The 27302-nt window shown below is 43.0% G+C and overlaps 1 protein-coding gene across 2 annotated transcripts in view; it reads right to left on the bottom strand.

The window, feature by feature from the left end:
• Nucleotides 1-27302, bottom strand: part of PPP2R2D (protein phosphatase 2 regulatory subunit Bdelta) — a 53584-nt gene that overhangs the window by 17291 nt on the left and 8991 nt on the right. Inside the window, exons 2-5 of one of the 2 annotated variants that reach the window (XM_025178191.2) lie at nucleotides 24104-24193; nucleotides 14848-14945; nucleotides 14101-14316; nucleotides 7097-7262 (exon numbers count right to left, since the gene is read on the bottom strand). In XM_025178191.2, the coding sequence (XP_025033976.1) occupies nucleotides 7097-7262; nucleotides 14101-14103 (169 nt within the window). In that variant the 5' untranslated portion in view covers nucleotides 14104-14316; nucleotides 14848-14945; nucleotides 24104-24193. The remainder of the gene's footprint in view (nucleotides 1-7096; nucleotides 7263-14100; nucleotides 14317-14847; nucleotides 14946-24103; nucleotides 24194-27302) is intronic. The other variant, XM_075935240.1, reaches the window with a different exon arrangement.

Below are 27302 nucleotides of genomic sequence, written 5' to 3' on the forward strand. Positions count from 1 at the left end.
TATATGAGAGGTATATAAAATCATAAGGGGTATGGAGAAAGTGAATAAGGAAAAGTTATGTACTTGTTCCCGTAATATAAGAACTAAGGGCCACCAAATGAAACTAATGGAGAGCAGGTTTAACACAAATAAAAGGAAGTTCTTCACATAGCGCACAGTCAATCTGTGGAATGCCTTGCCTGAGGAGGTTGCCATAGCTAGGACTATAACACGGTTTAAAAGAGAACTAGATAAATTCATGGAGGTTAGGTTCATAAATGGCTATTAACCAGTATGGGCAAGGAATGGTGTCCCTAGCCTCTGATTGTCAGAGGGTGGAGATGGAAGCAGGAGAGAGATCGCTTGATTATTACCTATTCGATTCACTCCCTCTGGGACACCTGGCATTGGCCACTGTTGGCAGACAGGGTACTGGGCTGGATGGACTTTTGGTCTGACCCAGTATGGCCATTATGATGTTCTTATGTAAAATGGTATGAAAAAAAGCATGACCTATACACTTGAATAAGCCTCTCTTTCAGAAGGTTGTATGAAATTTTTTCATGAACAAACAGGAGACTGATACACAGCATTGAAATGTGCAGCGATTTATTCTGCTGAGTTTCACAGTTGGTGAGCCTGGTGTTCTCTTTAAAAGGTGACCATTATATAATGGACAAGCCCTTGTGAAAGGATATGGATTCTTACGTAGGAGGTAAGAATGATCATGATCACCCTCCCTTCCACCGTTCTTCATAGGGTGGGGAGTGCTGAAATGACAAATTTTGGATTCTCTTACCATTTCTGTAGCAATGGTATTGGATTACAGAAAAGCTGAAAACATACTGGATTAAGAGACTAAAGAATTCATTTGTGGACAAAAGTATAATGAAGAAAAAAGTGATTTAGTCAGGAAAGTAAGGCTATTTTAACAGAAGCTATTGTCAGGAAAGATAAAACTTTATTTTACAAACAAGAGGAGACTATTGTTGTATAAAAAAGCCTCCTCCTGAGCTTACTTGATTTATATACACATGGATTTTCTAAAGCTACACCAAACTGTAAGGTGTAAGGGTTTTAAACTGAAACTCATTGTGATCTTCATCAAACTTTGTAATCTGTGTAACTCTCAGAAATTTACTGTAAGCTGCAGTCACCTTGCTTGTAACTTTCTCAAAGCTGCATCCTCTCCTGGGTGAATGGAGAGAGAGTGTGAGAGTGAGAGTGTGTTTGAGAAGACTGGGAACAGTGGAGGACATTTTAATGAATCATCACAGTCTGGTCATGCTCCTTGCTGGATAAAGCGAATTCTGGGCATGCTCCCTGATGATGAGGTGAATGAGTCACAGGAGCCATTCAGACACTATATAAAGAGAAGCAGCGCATGTGAGACACTCTCTTTTTCCCTTCCCTAGTTCCTGAGAAGCCCCTCTCCTGTGTCTTTGCTCATCATGGCTGGTGAAGCTGGTCAGGAGGAGACAGACCCTCCAGGATCCACATGCCTTGGCTCCTTCTGCAACCCATATGTCTGTGTAAGTGTGAGAGCGCCTGTGGGCAGGAATGAAGGGTGTGAATGAATGGAGGGTTATGTGCTTGCTTGCACGTGTGTGAGAGATCGATCGATCTATCTTTAGTTTAAATCATTGGTGGTTGCTTTCTTCTCTTTAGTTTTTCCTAGTGGAAATAAACGCAATACTAGTGTAACCTTGGTCTCCAGTGAGAATATTTTTGGTGTAACAACTATCTTGTCAGAAATTCAACACTTTTACTCAGTGATGATGAACTGACTTTCATAAAAGGTGGGTGATCTCATTTTGATAGGATAACAAGTCTTATGGATAAGGAAGTAGTGGTGGACGTGGTCTTGCATGACCTCTACATGACTTCAGTAAAGCATCTGATATGGTTTTGCATGATCTTATTAATAAACTAGGGAAAAACATCCTAGATGGGGTGGGTACATAACTGGCTAGATAACTGTTCTCAGAAAGTAGCTATTAATGGTTCACAATCATGCTGGAAGGGCATGACAAGTGGGGCTCCACAGGGGTATGTTCTGGGACAGGTTCCAATCAAAATCTTCATCAACAATTTTGATAGCGGCATAGAGAGTATGCTTATTAAGTTTGCAGATCATACCAAGCTGGGAGGAGTTGTAAGTCTTTTGGAGAATAGGTTCATAATTCAAAAGGATATGGATAAACTGAAGAAATGGTCTGAGGTAAATAGGATGAAGTTTATTAAAGACAAATGCAAAGTAACCCAATTCAGTTTCACGCTTACAGAATGGGAAGCGACTGTCTAGGAAGGAGTACTACTGAAAGGAATCTAGGGATCATAGTGGATCACTAGCTAAATATTTGTCAGCAATGTGACACTGCTGGAATAAAACCAAACATGATTCTGGGATGCATTAATAAGTGTTGTGAGAAAGACATGAAAAGTAATTTTTCTGCTTTACTCTGCAATGATAAGGCCTCAGTTGGAGTACTGTGTCCAGTTCTGGGCACCATATTTCAAGAAAGATTTGGAGAAATTGGAGAAGGTCCAGAGAAGAGCAATAAAAATGATTAAAGTTCTAGAAAACTTGACCTATGAGGGACAACTGAAAGAACTGAGTTGAGAGGGGACATGATAGCACCATGGTCCCCAACACGGTGCCCGCGGGCGCCATGGCGCCCGCGGGGTCATTTGCATGCGCCCGCCACGTGCTCGGGGGTGGTGGAGCCCCGGGCGCGCGGCGCTTGCGGGGGGGGGGGCCCCCGGGCGCGCGGCGCGCGGCTATGGGGGGGGGCCCGAGGCGCGCGGCTATGGGGGGGGCCCCGAGGCGCGCGGCTATGGGGGGGGCCCCGAGGCGCGCGGCTATGGGGGGGGCCCCGAGGCGCGCGGCTATGGGGGGGCCCCGAGGCGTGCGGCTATGGGGGGGGGGCCCCAGGCGTGCAAGTGTCCCCGCCCCCTGGCGCCCGGCGGGCGAACGGCCACGCCTCCTGGCGCCCGACAACCTCAAAAGGTTGGGGACCACTGTGATAGCACTTTTCCAGTTCCTGAAAGGGTGTTACGAGAAGTAGGAAGAAAAATTGTTCTCCTCGGCCTCTGATTACAGGACAAGAAGCAAGTGGACTTAAATTGCAGCAAGGGAGGTTTAGATTGGACATTAAGCACCCTGAGAGGAAGTTTTTCCTAAATACTGGAATAAGTTGTCTAGGGAGGGGGGTGGAATCTCTATTACTGGAGATATTTAAGAGCAGGTTGGACAGACATCTGTCAGGGGTGATCTAGATGCTTGGTCCTGCCATTAGGGAAGGGGACTGGACTTGATGACCTCGGTCCCTTCCAGCTGTAGTATTCTATGATTTCTACTAAAATGTTGGGTAAGATGGCAAACATTCTCTAAAGAGATGGGTTGTGTTTTTGCTGAAGGCACTATAATGTCAACAGTACAAAGATATAGCTTTGGCTTTCAAAAAGTCAAGACATTTCTACCTGGTAAGGAACATGGCAAGGAACAAAGTAAATAAACTGTAAAATTTAAGTTACAAAATAATTGGATAGACTGCAAGTAATTTTCATAGAATCCACATAAATATTAAATGAAAACTTTGTAGGTTTTCTTTCCATTCTATAAATTGTCTTAATTCAATTTACAAAAAGCAAAATCTGTATTTTTAGAACTGATGTTTAGTGGAAATTTCTAACATTCTTGAAACAACTGAATTGTATATGGGAGACAAGGAAGAATGAGCCTTGTCCCAAACCCCCAATGCTAATCAGTATCACTTTTTTGAAAAACAAAAACTGGTACCTTGAAGGTCTCTGAGTACAGACCCTTCCTGTAAATCAAGGGTAGGGAACCTTTTTTGGGTTGGAGGTCGCTAACTTACAGAATAAATCAGTCAGGCTGCGTACGGAAGAAAAAAAAATCCTCACTGACATGGCCGCCTGCCTGAGGAGAAAGACACACCACACATTCCCCTTGCACACCAGAGCCTTGGGGGCCCAGGCTAGTAGATTTTGTGTGCTCCTGCCCATGAAGGGACTGTAAGAGGGCTGGAGTGCCAGCACAGGCTCCCCAATGCTGAGGGAGTGCCCCAAGTCTCATGGGCCAGATCTAGGCAAGTTGGGGCCACATCTGGCCCCCAGGTCTTAGGTCCCCCACCCCTGCTTTAAATCTTATAGAATGGCTAGTTCAGGTTGCACCACAGAAATCCATCACTCTGGTCCAACATCATCTGTGATCTGGCAGGACTACAGATATTGCTTGACCAGAGAGCGCACCTGGGAGCAGGTCTAATGTACAGCCTCAGCTGGGGCCAGTGGCATCATGGCAGGTGAGGCAGGTAGTGCAGCCCTGGCCAGGTCTGGCGCTCCAGAAGGGCTGACAGTTAGGAGAGGAGGCTTGCTCTCCTCTGGTTCAGCAAATTCCCTGGTTTGGGATCACTTGGGTCCCGAGGGTACCAGACCAAGGAGATACAAACTGTACATCAGCAGAAAACAGGAAATTCTATAACAGTTAGATGTACAATAAAATGCAGGATTCCAAAGGCAAAGATATTTTATGATAAAGAACACCAGGGCAATGGTATACTGCAGTATTCTACATGAAATAACTACAGTAAAACTCCAATTGTCCGGCATCCAGTGGTCTGGCACTCCTGCTAATCCAGCACCAACTGGAACCCGGAAGTGCTCCGGCCAGCCGGACAATTGGAGCTCCTGTGAGCCCCACGCACGCTCAATGGCCGGGAAAGGGAAGGGGAGGAGAGGGAAAGGGGATTATACCCCTGTGACGGGTCTGCCCGGACCTGCACTGTGGCTGGCTGGGAGGCGGGGCAAACCCTCTACCATTTTGCAGGGAGGAGCGGGAAAGCCCCATGCAGCCACCTGCTACAGGCCAGCTGGGGCTGCAGGCGGCAGTGGAGAAGAGGGGGCGCTGCGGGACTAACTTGGCAGCACCCCAGCTGTTCTGCCCACCGCTCCCCCAAGTCCGCCGCTCGTCAGTTTCAGCAGCAGCAGGTGAGGGGTGGCGCTGCAGAACCAGCCAGGCAGCACCCCAGCTGCTCTGCCCCACGACTTCCTCAAATTCGCCGCTGCTGAAACTGACGAGCGGTGGACTTGGGGAAGCCGTGGGCAGAGCAGCTGGAGTGCTGCCAGGTTGGTCCCGCAGCGCCGCTCACGTGAGGGGAGGCGCTGCAAGACTAACCCGGCAGCACCCCAGCTGCTCTGCCCCACCACTTCCCCAAGTCCGCCGCTGCTGCTTGCAGCCCCAGCTGGCCTGTCACCGGCGGCTGCGCAGGGCTTCCCCACCTCCCTGCAAAACGGCGGAGGGTTTACTCCACGCCGTGCCGTTCCCCGCTGACCCGTCACAGCACCCCTGCCAGAGTACCTCCTGATACTCTGGCATATCTGATAATCCGGCACCTCCTGGGATTATTGGAAGTCTACTGTACATGTTTTAAGACAGTGGTTCCCAATATATTTTTTTTTTAATGCCAGGGACCAGCAAACCCATTCATACTTAGTGGACCAACAACATTTTTTTTATTTGCATATGAATATCCAAATAAAGTGTTGCCAGTCTGCCTAGACCTAGCCCAACCCCTTGCTCCCCAGTATCTAACACCCTTTGACCCCCCCCCACACCTGTGCCCCATGACTTTGACCTCCAACCCCTACATTTCATGTCAACATCCTCTTGCCCTGTGACCCCAACACATCCATCGCCCCTTTGTCCCCACCCCACCGCGGCACTCCCCAGAGATGGGGCATAACATTAGAAGCAAATAATTTTTATTTCACTTATTTTCAGTATTTGATACTACTTGTGTATTCAGTTTCACTGCTTCCTCATAGTTTCCATCTGTGGTCATCTTTCATTCAGTAATAGGGAAGGAACAGTTATAAAATAAGAAAAAAGCGATTGCCTGTCAATTTTTGTTTTGCAATCTGGGTCCAATGTAATACTTGAAACTATTGCTGATTCTTTTTAAAAAACTAGTTAGATTTCATGTTCGTGCTCTCTCTTTAGACTTGTCAACTGGCATTTTCAAGACAGTGTAGAAGTAATAACCTATAAAACACCCTTCCCTATTAATTGAGTATTATAATGAAACAGCAGTACCGCAGTGCCTAGCACAATGGGACTGTAGTTCTGAATGGAGTATTTTGGTGAAAGAGTAATATAAAGATTTCAGATTTTTTTAATTTTAGGTATGGCACTTACATATCATGGTCATGTATGTAATGGAATTACAAATGCATTTCTATAAATACAGCTGATCTTTTTAGTTTGTAAGCTAAGTGCCATGCTTTGATGTTTGGGAAACATATCACACTGTGGGAATAGGCAGAAATAATATTGCCTTGCTAACAAATTGTATTGAAGAATGGACCTGACATCAGATAATGCTAAAATCAGGGAAGCACAAAGGAGGCTTAAAGTCTCCTTTTCTAAACCTGTGCTGAAGATATAGGGCTAGATCCCACCATCTGCAACAGTTGTGCGAGACAGGGGGAGCAAACACACAGAGCTTTGCATTGCTTGCCTGACTGAAGACTGAAATAACAGGCTGGGAAGGTACTGCTGGTTATTAGATCAGCCTATGTATTACATCCAAAGACACATTCAGTGAGTTGGGCGGTATATTTTCCCATATAATAGACTAGCTGAAATCGACATACTACTCATTGTGGCATTTTGCATGTGGTAAGGCTGACAAGGGCTGCTCATCCATCGACGCCGGCTACTTTTCTCATCTTGGTGGAGTACCAGCGTTGATGGAAGAGCACTTGGAGATTGATTTATCTTGTCAACAGTAGACACAATGAATCAACAACTAGTGGATTGATCACTACAGCATCAATCCTCCATGTAATGCAAACAAGGTACAAGACAGGTAATGTATAGCTACTTATATTGTTGAGCTTTCACTATTCTAAAAACATAGGGTATCAAACCTAAACATGTCTTGCATGGAATCAAAATTATGAAAAAGAATACTATTTTACTATATGAAAGTAATCAACAAAGATATCCAGGGCAAGACTATGAAATTCAACTGGAAATATCAAGAGATCTTGCAGTTTTATAAACTAAAAGTACACAATGAAATGTCCTTACCATTTGTAGACAGCAGGAAATGAGCAGCATTCTGTTGTGGTAGCCACCTAATTTTATTAATTTTTTCCTCAATTTCTAGACTTTTCAAGTAGTCAAATTCAGGTTCATGACTCTGAAAGGTACTGTAAACATTATACTCTCCCCGAGAATGAGGACGGCTTTTATTCTGCAAGGAAGCATAACATTTTTATTAATGAAGTAGAACTCTTATTTCTGTACCTAGAAAGTGACAACAGTCTATATATGCTCTAAGAACAGATAAAATTAGTCAACTATGCATCCCAAAATAAATGTGAACTAGGAATTGAGAAATACTGGGCAAAGATTTGATGAACGGATCAAGATCCAACTGACTGCTATTTTGTATAACTGGTCGTTTACAAAAAAAATTGTAAGTTTTAAATTAAACTTCCATTTATGTTTAGTTTTAGACATTTCAAAATCCAATCTGTTCTTAATATGTTTGATGCACCAGTACGTCCTCTGCTGGCAAATGTTCTAGGGACAATTAGGCATGCCTTATCTGGTTAAGGGAAGACCCCATTTCTCACAAGATGTGTGGTTTTGTAAAGTTTTGAAAATGCGTTTATATTCCATTGTTATAACATATTACAAACTCTACAAAACTGCGCATATTGGAAGACAGTGGACTCTTACCACTATCAGGCAGCTCCAGTCCACAATAGGTTTCTGTGGCTGGTATGTCAGCAACAGAGAACATGTGGTGCACCAAACAGCAAGGGATCAGTAGATCTGCAGCTAGTCTTGAACTAGAGATCTGCAGAGAAACAAAGAAATTTACAGTACATTAATACTGTGCAATGTTTCTTTTTTGCCTGGTTACTTTGACAGTCAAATAATTTCTAAAATTACTGCTTTACTAAATATTCAAACTGACATTAATGCAGATCTGCATTAATAAATGACCTAAAAATGGTCATTATCTCCCCTTACCAATACGTGGTAAAACTCCAAAAGTGATCCAAAGGTTGGTCCAATCCTGCAGTGTGGCAAACATTTTCAACTTCCATTAATTTCAAGTGGAGGGGAGGACACTATCCACAATTCAAGAAGTCAATTTGGCTTCCACTTTGTTTTAAGGCATTAATAACATCCCATTCCTCACTCTCATCAGCAGGCTCTTGTTCAGATGCCTCACTATGCTAAAAATAAACTCATGGAATACAACCAGAATATGGAGACTGCCGCAGACAGAGGCTGCTTCACGGCAGCCTCCTCTGCACCCTACATGCTGCTGCCTCTGATAGAGGCAGCAGCATGGGGGCAGGGGCACACAGTAGGAAGCACTGAGGAGTCAGTGCTGGGGGAACTGGCTTTTAAGCCAGCTTCCCCCAGCACTGGCTCCTGACTGCCCCACGCCCCCTCCACAGCCCAGCTCTGTAGGAGGCAGCAAGAGTGGGGGAGGGAGGCGGGTCCACAGAGCCGGCACGCAAGGAGAGCCTGCTAGAAACCTGGCTCCCTGCACGTATCAGCTCCAGCCTACCCCTCACCCTCTGCACTGCTGCCTCTCTATCAGAGGCAGCAGCACGGGGATGGGGAAGGCAGGCAGATTCAGTGCTCGTGGGGAGCCTGCTTAAAGCCAGCTTCTCACGGGTACTGGCTCCCGCTCTCCCCCACACACCTTTGCTGCCTCTCATACAGACAGAATTTGCCAAACCATGGAAAGTCACTACTGTCTAGCAGCATTACCAATATTTCCACTGCTTACTGGGTTATTAGAAAACATTTGGGGTTATATTAGAGCTAAATAGCACAGAGAACACTAAGAGCCAGGACTGGTGGCTGTAAACAAACTTTATGGGACCACTGGAAAGTTGGCCAGACTCATGATAAGCGGACATTTAGCTAACTAAAATCATGTTAGACCACAGATGCTGCTGGACCAGAGAGTGCCAGACTAGAGATGATCAACTTGTACATGACTTGGGGAGGGGAGGAGAGTAAATGTTGAGCCCCATCACTCCAGGAGGGGGGAAGCCAAAGCTTAAGCCATACTACCCCATGTGGGAGGGAGACCAAGGGCTTCAGCCAAGATAGAGGGCCTGTAACCTGAGCCACACAGCCCAGGATTGAAGCTTAAGCCTTGGGCCCCAGCAAGTCAAACACCAACTCCTAGTGAACCCATTAAAATGGGGTGATGACCCACATTGGTGTCCCAAGGCACAGCTTAAGAACTCCTATTCTAGTCCATGGAGATAAGCAGGACTTCCCTGCAATTGCTTGTCCCAGCAGTCAGGGATGGTGATGCCAGACACCAGAATTAAAAGCAGGAATAGCGTATTCTGTCTTCCCAATATTCCTACTGCTGATGTCCAGGTAGTTTTGATAAAGTAGCAGCAGCATGACTAGAATGCAAAGGGATGAGGACTCAAGGAAGAGAGCCAGGGACTGGACAAGGAGTCAAGGGGAGGCAGTAGGAAGGCAAGACTAGAAGTGGAACACGATCAGGTTGGCAATACCAAATGCAGAACATTGAGTATGCTCCCCTCGGAATCTGGTTTAAAACTCAGGATTCCTGAACCTCTATATTCTTCTATTAATAAACAGACATTAAACCTTCTAGCAAATTATGTGCTTTATCTCCCTCTAGTGGCTGAGCCACACAGAGGATGACAAATCACTACAGTTACCCTGTCAGGTCAAATGGCAGAAGTTTGCTGGAGATCTCAAGGTTTGTGACATATATAGATATTTTTTTTTTGATAAACTTATCCCAAAAGTATGATTTTAGAAAGAAAAATACTTTTTCCTCTGACTAAAGTCTACCCTTCAACACTAATTTACAGAGTAAAATAAAATGCTGCACAAAACTGAGTCAACAAGAACGAAAACATTTAAAAAAAGATGTTTTATCGACAGATGCTCATAACAAACAGTTATATGTGTATGGCTCAGCAAACGTCTTCTGTAGGTTTTCCTATTTCAATTCCAACTTTCATACCTTTGTATTGAGTTCGGACTTTATTAGCAGGGCTCGGCAAACTACTGAATCTACTCGCCCGTGGCGAGTAGATTTCAGCCCGGGGCCCTGTTTACCGGCGGCACATGCATGCGCAATGCGGCTCTTGCACATGTGCAGTGCGGGGTTGGCAAGCAGCTTTTGCAGCCGATTGTCAAGCCTTGTTTATTAGGATGGTGAAAATAATGTCTCTGAACCAACCTAAGAGTTTATGCATCTCAAAATAGTTCCATACCTCGGACTGTAAACATTTTTTGATCTGTTAGTTTTCTGACCTGAAATTACTGTAATCAAGAAGTTCTTTGTTTGATAAAGGTGACCTAATTGAATCCAATTGGGCCACGATCATGATTTCAGAAGAGGTGTATTAATTTTGATTCTGCAACGGACACAAAGTGCTTTTCCCTAGAGAAGAAACCACCTAAACTGCTACAGGATGAACTTCTCTAGTCAGGCACCGTCAGGACCTGACTGCTGCCAAACCAGAGAATTTGCTGAACCATGAGAGGTCAGTATTGTCTTGCAGTATTACCAACACTTCCACTGCTTACTGGGATGTTAGAAGACATGTAGGGGTGAACTAAAGCTAAATAGCCGCACAAAACACTGAGAGCCAGGACTGGTGGTTGTATACAAACTTTATGTGACCACTGGAAAGTTGGTCACACCCATAAGAAGTGGACATCCAGCTAACTAAAATCATGCTGGACCTCGGATATTGCTGAACCAGAGAGAGTGTCAAGTTAGAGAGGCTCAACCCATATCTTCAAATAGCTGAATTAAAGTTGCTAAAGCTTGTGGGCCTGTTTGCTGACAAATAGCTTCTGGCATCTGACCATTTGATACCTCCATGCCTGTAATTTACTCCATCCTCCAACTGGCCATAAAGAGTAAGCTGTAGCTACTTCTAAAATTCTACATTTACAAGCCTGTTATCTCTACAAACGCAGCAACTTGTCACTGTTTAAACATCCACGCTGATAAAACCATTAGCTAATATTTTCAAACATATGCCAGTATCCTGAAGTTGAATTAAACCACAAAAATATCAAATTTCCAAGGTTTATGTTTAATTTTTGTTGATAGACCTTTCTAATAAAAATGCAAGAATACTAATGTGGTTTTTTTGAAATTCCAATAGATAGCCAGTATCCAACAAGTATGTGCACACGTGTAGGACTATGCACAGCTAAAAGCCACAGAACGAGACATTTGCAAGGAAAGAAAGTTTATGTAAGAGCCAAGCATGAAGGCCATTTATTGTTACACCTCTGAGTGCTACATTCATTTTGGTAAATAAACAATGCTGTGTTCTGAGAAGCTGTTGAGTCACTTTAATCAGATGTTAGACATCGGCCCCTACAGGAAAAGAACTTACAAGTGCCAGACACAGTTGGACTTGTACTGTTCTAACAATCAGAAAACAAGGGGCTGCCACCGATAGATCCTGTTCCACTGTGGTTTGAACATAGGTGTCCATTCTTGTGGGAGATGAGGGATTCCAAGCCTATTACCTGAAGGACGCACTCAAGAGAGACCAAAAGTGGTCTAAAATATACCTCCCATAACTGATGCGCAAAGAGAAAGTAAATTGACACATACATATATGATAATTTCTTAGTGGGCTGCACAACCTCAGAGTACCCAGTGTGACTATTACTCACTCAGTTTAAATGTATCTAATATTCTACAAGCCTATACTCCTCCCACGGTTCATCAGAATGGTCAGCCCATGTGCAAGTCAATACAGTGCCACTTGGTGGTGGTGTTTTTTCCAATTTGCCTATGTTGTTACAGAAACACATTAAGGTTGCAAAAACAAGCACTCATCTAACCCCAGAATTAAGGATGCTTTTATAACATTAATTTGTCTCCCATGTGTATATGCATTATAATATTGTCTTGAATTACATGATCATTTATTAGAGAGATAAGATAAGTGAGGTAATATCTTTCATTGGACCAACTTCTGTTGGTGAAAGACAACCTTTTAAACCAAAGGTTTGAGAAGAGTATTCAGATTATTGTAGCTAAATATAGGTAGGAGCAGACTGTTAAGCTTAAGTAGTTAATATATATTGTAAGAGACTACTCAAGGTGGTCAACTAGTCTCTGAATTCATAAGACAAAAAGGGAGGTAAAAGTGGCTTACAAACTGTTTTAAATCCAATGCTTTTATTAATTCTGTGATTCTGAGTGTCTAGTAAAGTTATGAATTCAAGCTCCGAGGTAAGCCTTCTGATGATGCTGTACAGGTTTCCCTGGAGGGCAAGGACTGAAAAGTCTAATATAGAAGGAACGCACATGAAAAACACCACTATAACTGTGGGCAAACACTATTCAAAAAGCAAAATCATCGTATATCTAACTCATCCTCAAACAAAACCTGCTCAGCACCTTCAAAAGAAGAGCCCGGAAACTTAAATCTACCTGAGAGGTGGATTACGTACATCAATGGCAGAACCCCTCCCAGCAACATAGGTAGCATCTATATTGAGTGGTATAGCAGTGCAGATGTAACATTTCAAGTATAAACAAGTCCTCATTACAACAGACACCTTTCCCAGACCAGAAGAATTCTGGAATGCTAGTCTCTTTCACCAAAAAAATTGGCCCTACAAAAGACATCACCTCACCTATTTTGTCACTCTATTAGCATGGGACCAACACAACTACAGTATTGCAAACAATGACAGCACACTGTTTTTTCCAGGGGATCCCTGCCTCCTTCAATGTACTGTATAGATGATGGAATTAATCCGGGCGGGGTAGGAAATGAGACTTGTGTATTGGACCTTGCCTCAATTGCTGCACAAGCTGGAAACTGTGCAATGAATAAGGAAGGGCATTAAGGGAAGGGAAGAGAAGAGATAGTCTTCATGATTTACAAGACTAAAAGCTACTCTAAAGAGCTGGATTTTATCTCCTGCCTCTGCTACAGAATTCCTTTTTGATACGGAGCATGTAATTTAAAGCAAATTTTTCAGAAGTGACAACTAATTATATGTTCCTCATTTTCTGAGTACCTGACCTGGGGTCTGATGTGAAGAAATACTGCGCAGTCTCAACTGCAACTGAAGTCAATGTGAGCGGTGCTCTAAACATATAAAAAAAGTTATGAAATGCTCAACTGACTAAAAAATAGAGTCAGGCCAGAAGCACATTCAATTATTACCTAAATTAGTGGATTTGTTTACCTGTGTCTGAGAAATACCATCACCTAACCTCATGGCTTGTGAATATTAACGTTTGTGAAGCATTCAGATGCTACAGCGATGAGTGCCATAGACAAGCCCAATAGAAAATTCTGTATGCAGAACAGGATTTGAATTGTTTTCAGTAAATAAGGCAAAGATCCACACAGTGAACAATGAGGCTAAAATGAAATATTGACTAGCTACCCATTAACTTCACACTGCCCATTCTAAACACTTAATGAGGCAAAAATTCTATGAGAGAAAATAGTATGCAATTTTGAATTAAAGACCATGTCAAACTGTGTACTAATAAGGGGTTATTTCTAAACTTTTACATGCTTGAGTTTGCAACTTGAACATTCTTTCAATGTAGTTTATTTATAAAATGTACACATACTTCAGAAGGAGGGCTCAGAGACAGGATTTTCCATAGGCTTTAAAACAAATGATAAAAATGCTCTTGGGAGGAAAAAAAAACCCCACAAGTGAATTCACTTGGTAACAATATGAAGATGTCTTTTGCATATATAGCAGTGAGATGGTAACTCATGTATTTGGCTGCTTACGGCTCAGGTAGTAAATCTGTGTTCTTTACATACCATGATATTGAAGTATCACATTGTATGTCATTTGGGTGTCATAATAAACTGGATTGTTAAATTAAAAGGTTAATAATCAGTATTGGTCAAAGATTGAGGACGAAGAATTTTTCTGTTTTTTCCAATTCTACTGCGAAGCCTACGGTACATACAGTATGCAAATATGAAGAGTCTATAGACATGCGAGCCCACTCTGAATAACACAGGAAAAATGTAATTGGTGCCTACCATCTAAATGACATTATCTGCCAAAGTTTCTGCAGGTGGTATTCTCTATGTTCTAACTTGCCAGGTTGTCACATATTGTTGGAAACCTGCGGCTCTGCTGATCCTAGAATACAGCAAGCCACTGATGCTTCAATTTTCAAGCACCCTCTGCTTCCCTCCTTGTAGCTGAACGTCCATGCCTTCTCTCTGAAGACGGTTAAATATTTCTAGAAGAGACTGTAATTTATCTTTTAAGTGACCCTGAGCTTTGAATTCAACAGCAGGTCCCACATCAATCTGCAGAATAATTTTAGCTGTACAGGATAGAAGAAATATAGGCAGCCCCCTATATTGCGATGCCATCGGTTCCTGGGGAAGTGTCGCAAGTCGGGGGTGTCATAATTCGAACCCGCATTTTCAATAAGCACTGTGCACCGTCGTAAATGCAAGATGAGGATCTAAGTTTGGGTTTTTTGGCCCTTCCACACTTACAAAAACGATTGTAAGTGCAGAGGGAGTCACAACTTGGGCCATTGTAATGCGGGGATTTCCTGTATGCAGAATGTCCACTACTTCAAATACAGCATTGTCCCAATCTCTTTTCAGAATTCAATTTCAAATTTTCTAAATAAATACCACGAACTAGAACACAACATGGGAACATTTAAAGTTGGTGATATGAAAAGTTTAACAATACAATGTTTGTTATAAATTAAAACTCAAAAGCAGCTTCTTTAGGCACACTTCGTTGTTTTTGAAGTCACTGACCTCTTGTTCCCTTTGAAATATAACCACTCTGCCACCTTTGTCTCCTGTTGCAAGAAGATCTCCAGAGTAATTAAATTCAACTGTTGAAATAATATCAGCTGTAAACATAAAATAGAAACAAAGTAGCATTATAATGTGTAAACTGAGCCAAGAAGTTTTAAAATCTAGAAACTGAACATAATATTCTGCAAGACAACTATTCCACTTTAGTAATATGACAGCATAACAATCCAAAACAAAACTTGCAGCATTACTTTCCAAAACTAGAAACAATACATTTTGAATAAGTATACATTATTTTATGTCTTATTGCTGTATATTTGCTCAGTAGCAACAGTATGTTCTATGCTGAATGGAACAAGGTAGCAAGCCAAGCTGACAAGGGTATGTCCATGCTGATACAGGATAGCTGTGAGTATCAATTGATTTGGGCTTGCGGGGCTATAAAACTGCAGTGTAGATATGTGGGCTGGGACTGGAGCTCAAGCTCCGGGACTTCCCCCAGGAAGCAGGTATGAGGTAACCTAGCCCCTAAGAAGGTTTCTTCCTAAAATAATCTCTTAACTCTTGGATTGTTAGAAACTAAGATGTGAGATTTATATCCTCAATTATTTAATTTTTTTGCATTTATTGCAACAATTTTGGATATTTTTGATATCCAAACAAATATCTAATCTGGTTTTGAATCTTGTTAAGTTTCTCATTGATATTTTGCAGCAACAGGTTTCACATTCTGATTATATTTTTAGGAAAACGCCTAAAATCTACTCTATTAGCCTGTTCTAACTACTAGAATACTCACTGACTCATTCTCTTAAAAATATTGAACAAAAAGCAGAAACTGGTATTGCTAAAATGTTCGGGGACAATAATAGCTGTTTCTCTTAATGCCTACAAGTAGCTGATGCCACGTGGCATAGATCTGTTATTTACTATTTGCATTGCAGCAACACTGAGATTAAGTTCCCCTTAAAAATAAAATACAGTCCCTGTTCCAAACACTTTAGGCATAACAAAGGAAGGCAAGGAAACAGGCACAAAATGCTGAAGTACAGTAGGCAAGCTCACACTGCAGTTTAGTGGCAGAGCCAGCATTAAAACACACTTCTCTGTTGATTCCCAGGCTAGTGCTCTGAATTATACAGCCTGAATTTTATACAGCACCCAAAAAACATGCTGTGTATATTAAAGGCATATTTGATCTGGAAAAGCAGGCAAGTAGAGGTGGCGTAATGACAATGAGTAACAAAAGATTCAGAGTAGTGGTGTTAGTGACAAAGTTGAATGGTCAAACAGACATTTAAATCATAATGCAACTACAGTAGCCATTTAACAGCTATAAAGACTATACAACTTCTCTGAAGACTAAAAGCATGGGATTTTCTAGTGGCACAATCCTTTATTTGTGCCACTATTGAAAAAGTTATGAGGCCATTTAGGAGGTGCAGCCACTAGGATGACTTTTGGATTGGGCTACTGAAAAATATTGTAAATTGCTGACAGTACACGCAGGAAAGTAAGTTTTGGAGAAGGAAGCCAAACAGGGTACAGAAAAGTACACAAGATTATTCCACTGTTCTGTTGTTGCCAGGGGTCTGAGGAAGCTGCACAGAGCACAATGGAGCCACCATCGCAACTCTGTGTTTGGGAAACATCACTTAACCTCTGCTTCTTTACCCTATCACTCTAAGAATATATTTTAGAATGCTTTCATTCATTTTTTTCCCAAAATGTAGAGCTCTCTTATTTAAGTCTAAGTAGTTAATGTTTTTAGTATCATTATATATATATATATATATATATATATATATATATATATATATAATAGTATATATAATGGTGTGTGTATCTCAACAAAACACAGGAACATCAGTGAGAGTCACAGGGATTAGGAGGAAATCTTATAACTAAATACAGGCAGTCCCCGACTTACGCGGATCCGACTTATGTCGGATCCGCACTTACAAACGGGGCTTTTCTCGCCCCAGAGCTCACGGGCGGCGGGTCGCCACCCATGTCCTCCGGGGCGAGAAAAGCTTCTCCCGGTCCCCCTGGTCTGCTGGGAGGGTCCAGCAAAGCCGCTGGACCCTCCCAGCAGACAAGGGACACCCGAGCAAAGCCGCCCAGGTGGCAGCTTTGCTCGGGTGTCCCTGAGCTGCTGGGGGAGGGGTCCAGGAGCTTTGCTGGACCCCCCCAGCAGAGCAGGGAGACAGGAGACCAGGGAGACAGCAGACCAGGGAGACAGGCAGCATCCCGCCGCCTGTGCAGCTTTGCTCGGGGGCAAAGGAGCAAAGCCACACGGGCGGCGGGGTCCCTCCGCCTGTGCGGCTTTGCTCGGGTCTCCCTGGTCTGCTGGGGTGGAGGGGGCGCAGCTAGTGTGCCCCCCCCACCTCCCCAGCAGACCAGGCTTTTGTTGCGGGACGCCTCGGGTAGAGCAGCTGGAGTGCTGCCGGGTTGGTCCTGTGGGAACCTACCGGGCAGCGCCCCAGCTGTTCTGTCCCAGGCTCCAGATTCAGCAGCTGTTGAAACTGATCAGGCTGATTCCAGGAAGCTGGGGGCAGAGCAACTCTGCCTCCGGCTTCCTGTAGTCAGCCCCCGGTCAGTTTCAGTGGCAGCAGCTGAATCTGGAGCCAGTTCCGACTTACATACAAATTCAACTTAAGAACAAACCTATATTCCCTGTCTTGTACGTAACCCGGGGACTGCCTGTACATCTAAATGTACTTTGGCTCTTTTGGCCCAAACTGTCAAGAACAAAATTCGGAACATGACAAACAGCAATTCAGAACTATTAATCTCTTGATGTGAAAATTATTTGTTCAGGAATATATCAGGCAATTGTGGCAAGAGGGAAGTAATCATCCCTGGTAGTTCCCAGAAAAAAAGTGAGGAAAGAACCATTAATATCAACATCATAATAGCTTCTCCCAGTCCTTTCTGAAGGGAAAGACTAGATTTCTGGGCCTATTATATCATGAAGAACTAGGGCTGGGAGTGGCACACCCACAGAAACCTATTCACTATGTATTACTTAGAAACACATCTGAGGCCTTGTCCAACTTGCTATACCACATGTTTCCCTGAGGGTGGCTGAGACTCACTCTACCCAGGAAGTGTCACAGGCCTTAGTAAGTTCACTTGTAAATTAAGCAAGAGGACAGGTTTTTTGATTTTTATGGTTCTATTATGAATTTATTAATCTGGCAATGATGTGTTGCTTTCTTACTGGACAGAATGAATCCAAAGGAGTACATTCTTAGTGGAAGTAGTTCTACTGATTGAATGTAACTAGGGATGCAAGCAACTTATAGACTATCCAATAAGCAAAAGCTTATCGGATAGTCACCACACTAGTTGACTAGTCATTTCCCACCCCCACACTTGCTGCCTCTATCAGAAAGAGGCGGGAGGGGGTGGAGGAGGTAGCTTGAAAGCTGGTTCCAGCCATCTACAGCTCCATGGGAGCGGCCACTGGGGCTCTTGTACATTTCAAAGTGGAAGCACCGCATGGAGCCCACGGCTAGCGGGGGGGACTCAAGGAAGGTCCCAGGCTCCATACGGAGTTTCAATCTTTGAAATGTGCAAGAGTCCCCATTGGGGCTCTTGTACCTTGCAAAGGAGGAACACTGCACAGCACTTCCGCCTTTGAAATGTAGCCACAGCTGGGCAGGTTCTTGCTACATTTCAAAGTGGAAGTGACCTTATCAACTAATCAAATAGTCAATGGAATTTCCATTGACTATTCGATTAGTTGATTAATCTAATTTTAACATTCCTAAACTTTACTACTCTTTGCAAATCTACTATGTAGCTTTGTTCCTTTAATGGTATAGGGAGGAAGGAATGTTCAGGGACACATGATGCAGCTTCAAAGTTGCCAGTAGCCATTCATATGGCCACTTTATCATCCTGGAATTTATGACAGTCAATCACTAGGGTGTGTCTAGACTACAGGGTTGTTTTGGGGTTCCTCTCCCCCCCCCCCCGAAAAAACTTCCCCTGCATCTAGACTGCTGCCGCATTCTGTCGACAGTAAATTGAAAGAACGTGGCAGTTTTTTTGACCGTGGAAACCTTGTTTTATGAGGAAGAACACCTTTTTTCGAAAGTGCTCTTTCGAAAAAAGGTGCTATGTAATGCAAACTGTGCTTTTTTGAAAGAGAGCATTCAGACTGCCTGGATGCTCTCTTTCGAAAAAGCAGCTTGATTTTTCAAAAGTACTGGTTGTAGTCTAGACGGTCTTTTTTCAAAAGAGGCTTTTTTGAAAGTAACTCTCGAAAAAGCCTCTTTCAAAAGAGGCTTGCAGTCTAGACGTAGCCTATAAATGGGGTCCCTTCCTTTTTTTAATCTGATATCAGGACATTTAAAATGACCATCTTTATAAAGCAGTAAATGGAAGCCCAAAACACTATTATTAATGCGTGCAAAAGAAGGTTAAAATTCACTATAGGTCCTCTCAATATCAAGATACCCCAGTTCTTCACAACAATAAGGATTTTCACCATGGCAGTGATCTGTTTTTTTATATATATATGAATGAGAGAGAGAGAGAGAGAGAGAGAAAATAACTTCCCCATAGGTAACGTCACAAAAAGCTTCCATTATTAAAGTCATATTATTGCCTGTTTGCTTTGGTCTGCCTAATTGTTTTGACCTGAAGACAGCCATGTTTACTGTAAAAGGCAGAGGAGAATGTTCCTGTAAGTATGCAAAAAATTCAAAGCCTTTTAGAATTATAAGTAATTTTAAATGTATCCTGATTTGAAGTTGATTGTTGTCGGTCTGTCTCCTTGTATCTTCAGGTCAGCCTAGTACTGATCATTCAAGTGTGCCTCAAGTTAAATCTTTTTTGAAAACTCGCTGTATGTAAAGAAAAAAAGTTGTACTTAAGCAAAAAATAAAGTTTGGTGGATCTTTTGAGGATCTAATCATGTCCAATTTCATTAGGAGTTTAACATGCATAAATACACTAGATGTGTTAGCTACAAGAATAAAAATAAAAGAGGGGAAGGACTGAAGGACCCAATGAACACCGCAGGAAGGGAAGAACAGCAGTTGCTGAAAGTCAGCAATGAAGAGGGAAATAACTTCACTGTCACCCTCTCCATAGTGTGAAATTCTCTCCTAGAATAGCAATCTCCAAGCTTTTCATGGCCATGCTCCTCTTTCTCCTGACTGCATCTCCTTCTGGGAATGGAGATACAGTTCCCAGTGGGAGGGAGCAGCCAGGGTTAAGGGGACAAGGCCGGAGATGGGAGTGGAGCCCAGCACTGAGGGGAGCAGGGCTAGGAGTTGAACCACAACTGAGGCTAGGGGTATGCTGGGAGAACTGTGACTGGGCCAAGGCTGGGGTTGCAGCAGAGCTGCAAAAGGGGCAGAACAGAGCTAAGTAGCACTCCCACCCTATCCCACTGTAGGGGCTGGCCCATGCCCCCCCCTCACCCACCCCCCAAACATTCCTCTGTGCTCTGTTTGGGGCTGAAGCCCACAAGGGATAGAAGCAGGAGAAGGTAAATACTCAGGATTAGGCAACCAGAATGCAATCCTATGCCTTCAAAACAAATGTATGTTATTCCCTAGACATATTTCCTAACCCCTGGAAATATGCCAATAATGTACATCTACTAAAAGAGCATTAAATTAACTTAAATTATTCTGACATTATTTGAATTGTAGCGCTGGCAAAGTTGTTTAAATGAACACTTAATTATTACAGAATGCAGCTGGTACAGAGGTTAATACAAGCAGCTTGTTGACATAAGTTTTTTTTAATTACACAAATATACTTACACTAATTGAATGTTCCAGTATTCACAATTATTCCAGTAGAAAGTGGATTTTTTTTTCAGTTTAGCTTAAACCTTTCACAAGCAACATAAGCTACACGGAAGAAAGACAATTTTATCCTAAGTGAGACTGTCCGCTTGGTAATTAAACTGTGCTTGTATAAATGGTAAAATTTTGCTATATGAACAAGTCCACATGACCCAGGGTCTTTACAAGACCCACCTCTGTCAGTCTGTTCAAGGTAATACAGGCAGTCCCCGGGTTACGTACAAGATAGGGACTATAGGTTTGTTCTTAAGTTGAATTTGTATGTAAGTCGGAACTGGCTCCAGATTCAGCCGCTGCTGCTGAAACTGACCAGGGGCTGACTACAGGAAGCTGGAGGCAGAATTGCTCTGCCCCCAGCTTCCTGGAATCAGCCACTGATCAGTTTCAACAGCAGCTGAATCTGGAGCCTGGGACAGAACAGCTGGGCTGCCCGGTAGGTTCCCACAGGACCAACCCGGCAGCACCCCAGCTGCTCTACCCCAGGGTCCACAACAAAAGCCTGGTCTGCTGGGGGGGGAAAGAAGGGGGCACGCCTCCACCTCCCCGGCTTTGCTCCCGGTGTCCCATGTCTGCTGGAGACAGTCCCCAGCAGACCAGAGGCACTGGGAGCAAAGCGACAGCGGGGTGCCACGCCTCTGAGGCTTTGCCAGAGCAAAGCCTCAGAGGCGCGGGACCCCTCCGCCTCCCCGGCTTTGCTCCAGGTGTCCCTGGTCCGCTGGAGACGGTCCCCAGCAGACCAGGGGCACCCGGAGCAGCTTTTCTCGCCCTGGAGGTCGAGGTGGCAGGACAGCTGCACTCTGGGCGGTCCCGCTGCCTGCGAGCTCCGGGGCGAGAAAGCCCCGTTCGTAAGTGCGGATCCGACATAAGTCGGATCCGCGTAACTCGGGGACTGCCTGTAACCAAGTATTTTTGCTTTATAAGAGGAGAGTTGAACGACAGAGGGCAGTAGCTTTAACTGATCACACATTACAGAAGTGCTGAAAGGAACCCAGCTACAGGTTCATCATCTATTGTAAGCTTCCAAAGACTGAATAGAAGCCAACTAATATCTCCATCTTTGGGTCCTGAGGTATATCCTCAGGGTGCAGACCCTCTAAGTCCCTCCACCCTCATGAAAGTGGGAACCCACTCAGCTGTACAGGTTCTAGATTTAGATTTTCTGTTGCTTCAACTCACACCCCCCAGAACTCTACCAAAAGGTGAGAGTTTCTCTTGCTTACAATTCATCTGAAGAAGCGAGGTTTACCCACGACAGCTCATGATACTACATTTATATTTTTGTTAGTTTCTAAGGTGCCACAGGACTACTCGATGTTTTTCAAGTTACAGTCTAACACAGCTACCCCTCTGAGACTCTCTGGCTTACAGTTTACCTCCCATGAGGCAGTGCACTAGTTGCATATAAGCTGCTACGTGCTAAGCTGCCATTGCCTTTTCTTAAGCTGTAAAAAATGGACACAAAAACTCATCTTTCTGTAACATTTTAGCCCATTTGTCAGGGGACATTCTGCTCAGCCTCCTCAGGTGATGACATTCCATCCTCAGCCTCACTCCCTAGTACTAGTCTATTGTTTAGAGCAATGATTCTTAAAGCATGTTCTGTGGACCACTAGTGTTCCGCGATTGTCTTGCAGGTGGCTCTTGGGCTTGGGACTCCCTCTACTCCCACAGAGGGGGAGCTCATGGTAGTGCTCCAGCCCTGCACCCCTTTACACAGCAAGGTTGGAACACCAGTGAAAGGCTCCTGCTGCAGGATGGGGACAAGCCTTGCTGGCTGGATCCGGCTTGTGGGGTGAGGAAGGGCAGGAAATCACTTGCCTGGAGGCTTTCGCCCTTGCTCCCACTGGCTGGAATCACAGCCAGTGGAAGCAACAGGATGTGGTGCCTGGGAGCGGTGGGAGCCATGGAGCAAAGTAAGCATCCCCGATTTTCCACATGCCCAAACAAGGCACCCCATCTCCCTCACACACCCTCCTCCCGCCAAGACACCTCAACCCTACCTTGTTCCTGCATCCTCCCTCCAAGACCCCTCCCATCCTCAGCCTGCTCTTGCACCTACATTCCAGCCAAACCCTGCACCCCCACCTGCATCCATTTTGTCATCATGGGTGGCTGGTTGGCAGTTGGCTGAAATCTCTGCATTGAGAGGGGAGGGCCAAAATGTTTGAGAACCATTCATTTAGAAGTATTTCAATGACAGAGCACTTCAGATTTAGACCTTATTGTCATCCCTGTACATCTACTCTGTCGAAATATGAAACCAAAAGGACAGACAAAACAGATGGCTGAAACTTCAAAATGGAGTTTGTAAATTGATAAAAGATTCATGCAGCATAGTCATAATTTTAGAGAATGCAAAAATTGTACAGAGTCCTCATTGTTAGAACATGACAAGTTGATTTTAATGTCTCCTATTTCAGAAGTGACAAGAATATGCTCCAAATGTTCACTGTTCTTCCTTTTCCAAAGGTTTAAAATGGGAAATCTTCCTTTTCCAGTGGTTTAAATTCTTGATTTTTAGACTTTAGGATACATTGTACTCATTTTTTTAAAGACAAGTTATAGGATATAACGTTAACTGCTTTGTTCCTTAGAATAATGAATTTTGGGGAAATTATACATTTTGGACAGAGGAGGAATGCAGCTTCTCAGGCCAGCTTTTTGTTGTTTTTTTTAAATAAGTGGTTACTGCTTAGAAGGTTCAGAATAGCCTTGGTGAAAACAGATTAGCAAACAGAGTGAAGGTGCAAGATAGTTGCAATTCTCATATGACTATGTTCACAATATGTGGATATTAGGGATGTGATAGTGTACATGTTTAAACAATTAACCAATGAGCCTGGGTTAATTGGTTAACTCTCACAATTACACACTCCCCTCTGTGCTGCTGCCTTTGTATCAATGACAGCAAAGCAGTGGGGGTGAGGCGAGGGGACCGCGCAGGAGTCATAAAGCCAGCTCCCTGCACTTACAGCTCCTGCGGAGTCACCCTTCCCTCCCGCTCCTTATGCTGTGCCACTCAACCTGCAGGAGCCAAACATACCCAAGAGGTCTAGCACACAGTATGTTGGATTCCCCTCAGAGTTATTCTCATAAGTGGCCTAAATGGGGCACTTGATAGAATGCGTGGTACCAACATGAAGTCAGTTGCAGGGTCTAAACACATCCTTTTATTATTTCAAGAAAGGATGAAGATACACCGAAGTCCAAAAAAGCTTAAAGTATTAAATTAATTCAAGCTACATACACTCTTAAAAGCAGTAGTTCTTTTGTGAAGTATTCACACAGTTAGAAAGCACGCCAAGTACAAGTAGCAAAATTATATATAGTTAGTATTTGATTATAAAAGACAGACATTTTAGCATAGTCCAAACACCACACACAATGCTTTCAGGAGAAACATTTATGATAGTTTTAACAACCTTGGGAAGCCTAAAAAAACCTCAAGATGTCAGTCTGATAAGGATCTTAGGTTCCTTCCAATATTTAGGCAGCTCCCTGACTTGTCACCCCTGAAATTAAAACAGGAAAAAGGTCTGTAATGACAGCCACACAGATTTTAGAGTTATCCAGAGTACTCCACTAAGCAGATCTGAAAGTGACTAATGCTTACTCCACACTGCAAAGTTAGGTTAGAACATAAGAACAGCCATACTGGGTCAGACCTAAGGTCCATCTAGCCGAGTATCCTGTCTGCTGACAGGGGCCAATATCAGACGGCCCAGAGGGAGGGATCACAACAGATAATCCTCATGTGATCGCTCCTGTCACCCACCTCCAGAGAAACAGGCTAAGGATGCCATTCCCATCCATCCTGGCTAATAGCCATGGATGGACCTAAGCTTCATGAATCATCTATCTCTTTTTTGAACCCTGTTACAATTCTTGCCTTCACTGCATCCTCTGGCAAGGAGTTCCACAGGTTGACTGTGCGCTGAGTGAAGAAAAACTTCCTTTTGTTTGTTTTAAACCTGCTGCCTATTCATTTGGTGACCCCTAGTTCTCATATTGTGGAAATAAGTAAATAACTTTTCCGTATTCACTTTTTCCATACCAGTCATGATTTTATATATCTCTGTCATATCCCCGATTAGTCTCCCCCTTTCTAAGCTGAAAAATCCAAGTCTTTTTATTTAATCTTTCTTCATGTGGGACCCATTCCAAACCCCTAATCATTTTTGTTTACCTTTTCTGAACCTTTTCCAATGCCAATATATCTTTTTTGAGATAAGGTGACCATATCTGCACGCAGTACTCAAGATGTGGGCGTACCGTGGCAACAATCTCTTCTCTTTCTTTTTCAATGACTCCTAACATTCTATTTGCTTTTTTGACTGCCGCGGCACACTGAGTGGATGTTTTCAGAGAGCTATCCACAACTCCAAGATCTCTCTTGAACCTTGAGTAGTTGTAGCCAAATTAGTCCACATCATTGTATGTATAGTAGGAATTATTTTTTCCATTGTGCATTAGTTTACATTTATCAACATTAAATTTCACTTGCCATTTTGTTGCCTAGTCACTTAGTTTGGTGAGATCTTTTTGAAGCTCTTCACAGTCTGCTTTGGTTTTAACTATCTTGAGCAGTTTGGTATCATCTGCAAATGCTGCCAACTCGCTGTTTACCCCTTTCTCTAGATCATTTATAAATGAATTGAATAGGATGGGTCCCAGGACAGACCCTTGGGGGATCCCACTAGTTACCTCTCTCCACTCTGAAAACTTGCCATTTATTCCCACCCTTTCTTTCCTGTCTTTTAACCAGTTATCAATCCATGAGAAGGACTTTCCCTCTCATCCTATGACAACTTACTTTTCTTAAGAGCCTTTGGTGAGGAACCTTGTCAAAAGCTTTCTGGAAATCTAAGTACACTATATCCACTGGATTCCCCCTGTCCACATGTCTGTTGACCCCTCAAAGAACTGTAGCAGATTAGTAAGGCATTATTTCCCTTTACAGAAACCATGTTGACTTCCCCCCAACAAATTATATTCATCTATGTGTCTGACAATTTTATTCTTTACTACAGTTTCAACTAACATGTCCGGTACTGACATTAGACTTACCAGTCTGTAATTGCCAGGATTACTTCTAGAACCCTTTTTAAATATTGGTGTCACGTTAGCTATCTTCCAATCATTAGGTACGGAAGCTGATTTAAAGGATAGGTTACAAACCACAGTTAATAGTTCTGCAATTTCACATTTGAGTTCTTTCAGAACCCTTGGATGAATGCCATCTGGCCCCAGTGACTTGTTACTGTTAAGTTTATCAATTTGTTCCAAAACCTCCTCTAATGGCACCTCAATCTGGGACAATTCCTCAGATTTGTCACCTAAAAAAATGGCTCAGGTTTGGGAATCTCCCCAACATGTTCAGCTGTGAAGACTGAAGCAAAGAATTCATTTAGTTTTTCTGCTATGACTCCTTCAGCATCTCAATCATCCAAAGCCCCCCTGGCTGTCCAGGTGGCTTCCTGCTTCTGATGTACTTAAAAATTTTACTATTACTTTTTGAGATTCTGGAAAAGTTGTTCTTCAAACTCCTTTTTGGCTTTTCTTATTATATTTTTACACTTAACTTGGCAAAGTTTATCATCCTTTATTTTCCTCACTAGGATTTGACTCCCACTTTTGAAGTTCTGTCTCTGATTCTTTTATGTAGTTAAGCCAAGCCATGGTGGCACTTTTTTGGTTCGCTTACTGTGTTTTTTTAATTTGGGGAATACATTTAAGTTGGGCCTCTATTATGGTGTCTTTGAAAAGTTCCCATGCAGCATGCAGAGATTTTACTTTTGTCGCTGTACCTTTTAATTTCTGTTTAACGTCCTCATTTTTGTATAGTTCCCCTTTCTGTAATTAAATGTCAGTGTTGGGCTGCTGAAGTGTTTTTCCCATCACAGGGATGTTAAATTTTATTATATTACGGTCACTATTTCCAAGCGGTCCAGATATATTTACCTCTTGAACCAGATCCTGCACTCCACTAGGACTAAATCAAGAACAGCCCCTCCTCTTGTAGGTTCCAGAACCAGCTGCTCCAAGAAGCAGTCATTTAAGGTATCAAGAAATTTTATCTCTGAAGCCCATCCTGAGATGATATGTACCCAGTCAATATGGGGATAGTTGAAATCTTCCACTATTATCGAGTTTTTTTAATTTGATAGCATTTCATAGTCACTATCACTGTCCTGATTAGGTGGTCAATAATATACTAATATGCTATACTCTTATTATTGGAGCATGGAATTACTATCCATAGAGATTCTATGGAACATTGACTCATTTAAGATTTTTACTTCATTTAATTCTATATTTTCTTTCACGTATAGTGCCACTCCCCCACGAGCACAACCTATTCTGTCCTTACAGCATATTTTGTTCCCTGGTATGACTCTGTCCCATTGATTGTCCTTATGCCACCAAGTTTCCATGAGATAACTATTATATCAATATCCTCCTTTAAAACTAGGCACTCTAGTTCACCCATTTTACTATTTAGACTTCTAGCATTTGTGTAAAAGCACTTTAATAATTTGTCACTATTTATCTGTCTGTCATTTCCTGATGTATTAGACTCTTTTTCATTTGATTGTGTCTTGACTGATCCAACCTATACTT

This window comes from Pelodiscus sinensis, chromosome 8, assembly GCF_049634645.1.
Source record: "Pelodiscus sinensis isolate JC-2024 chromosome 8, ASM4963464v1, whole genome shotgun sequence".
Lineage (NCBI taxonomy): Eukaryota > Metazoa > Chordata > Testudines > Trionychidae > Pelodiscus > Pelodiscus sinensis.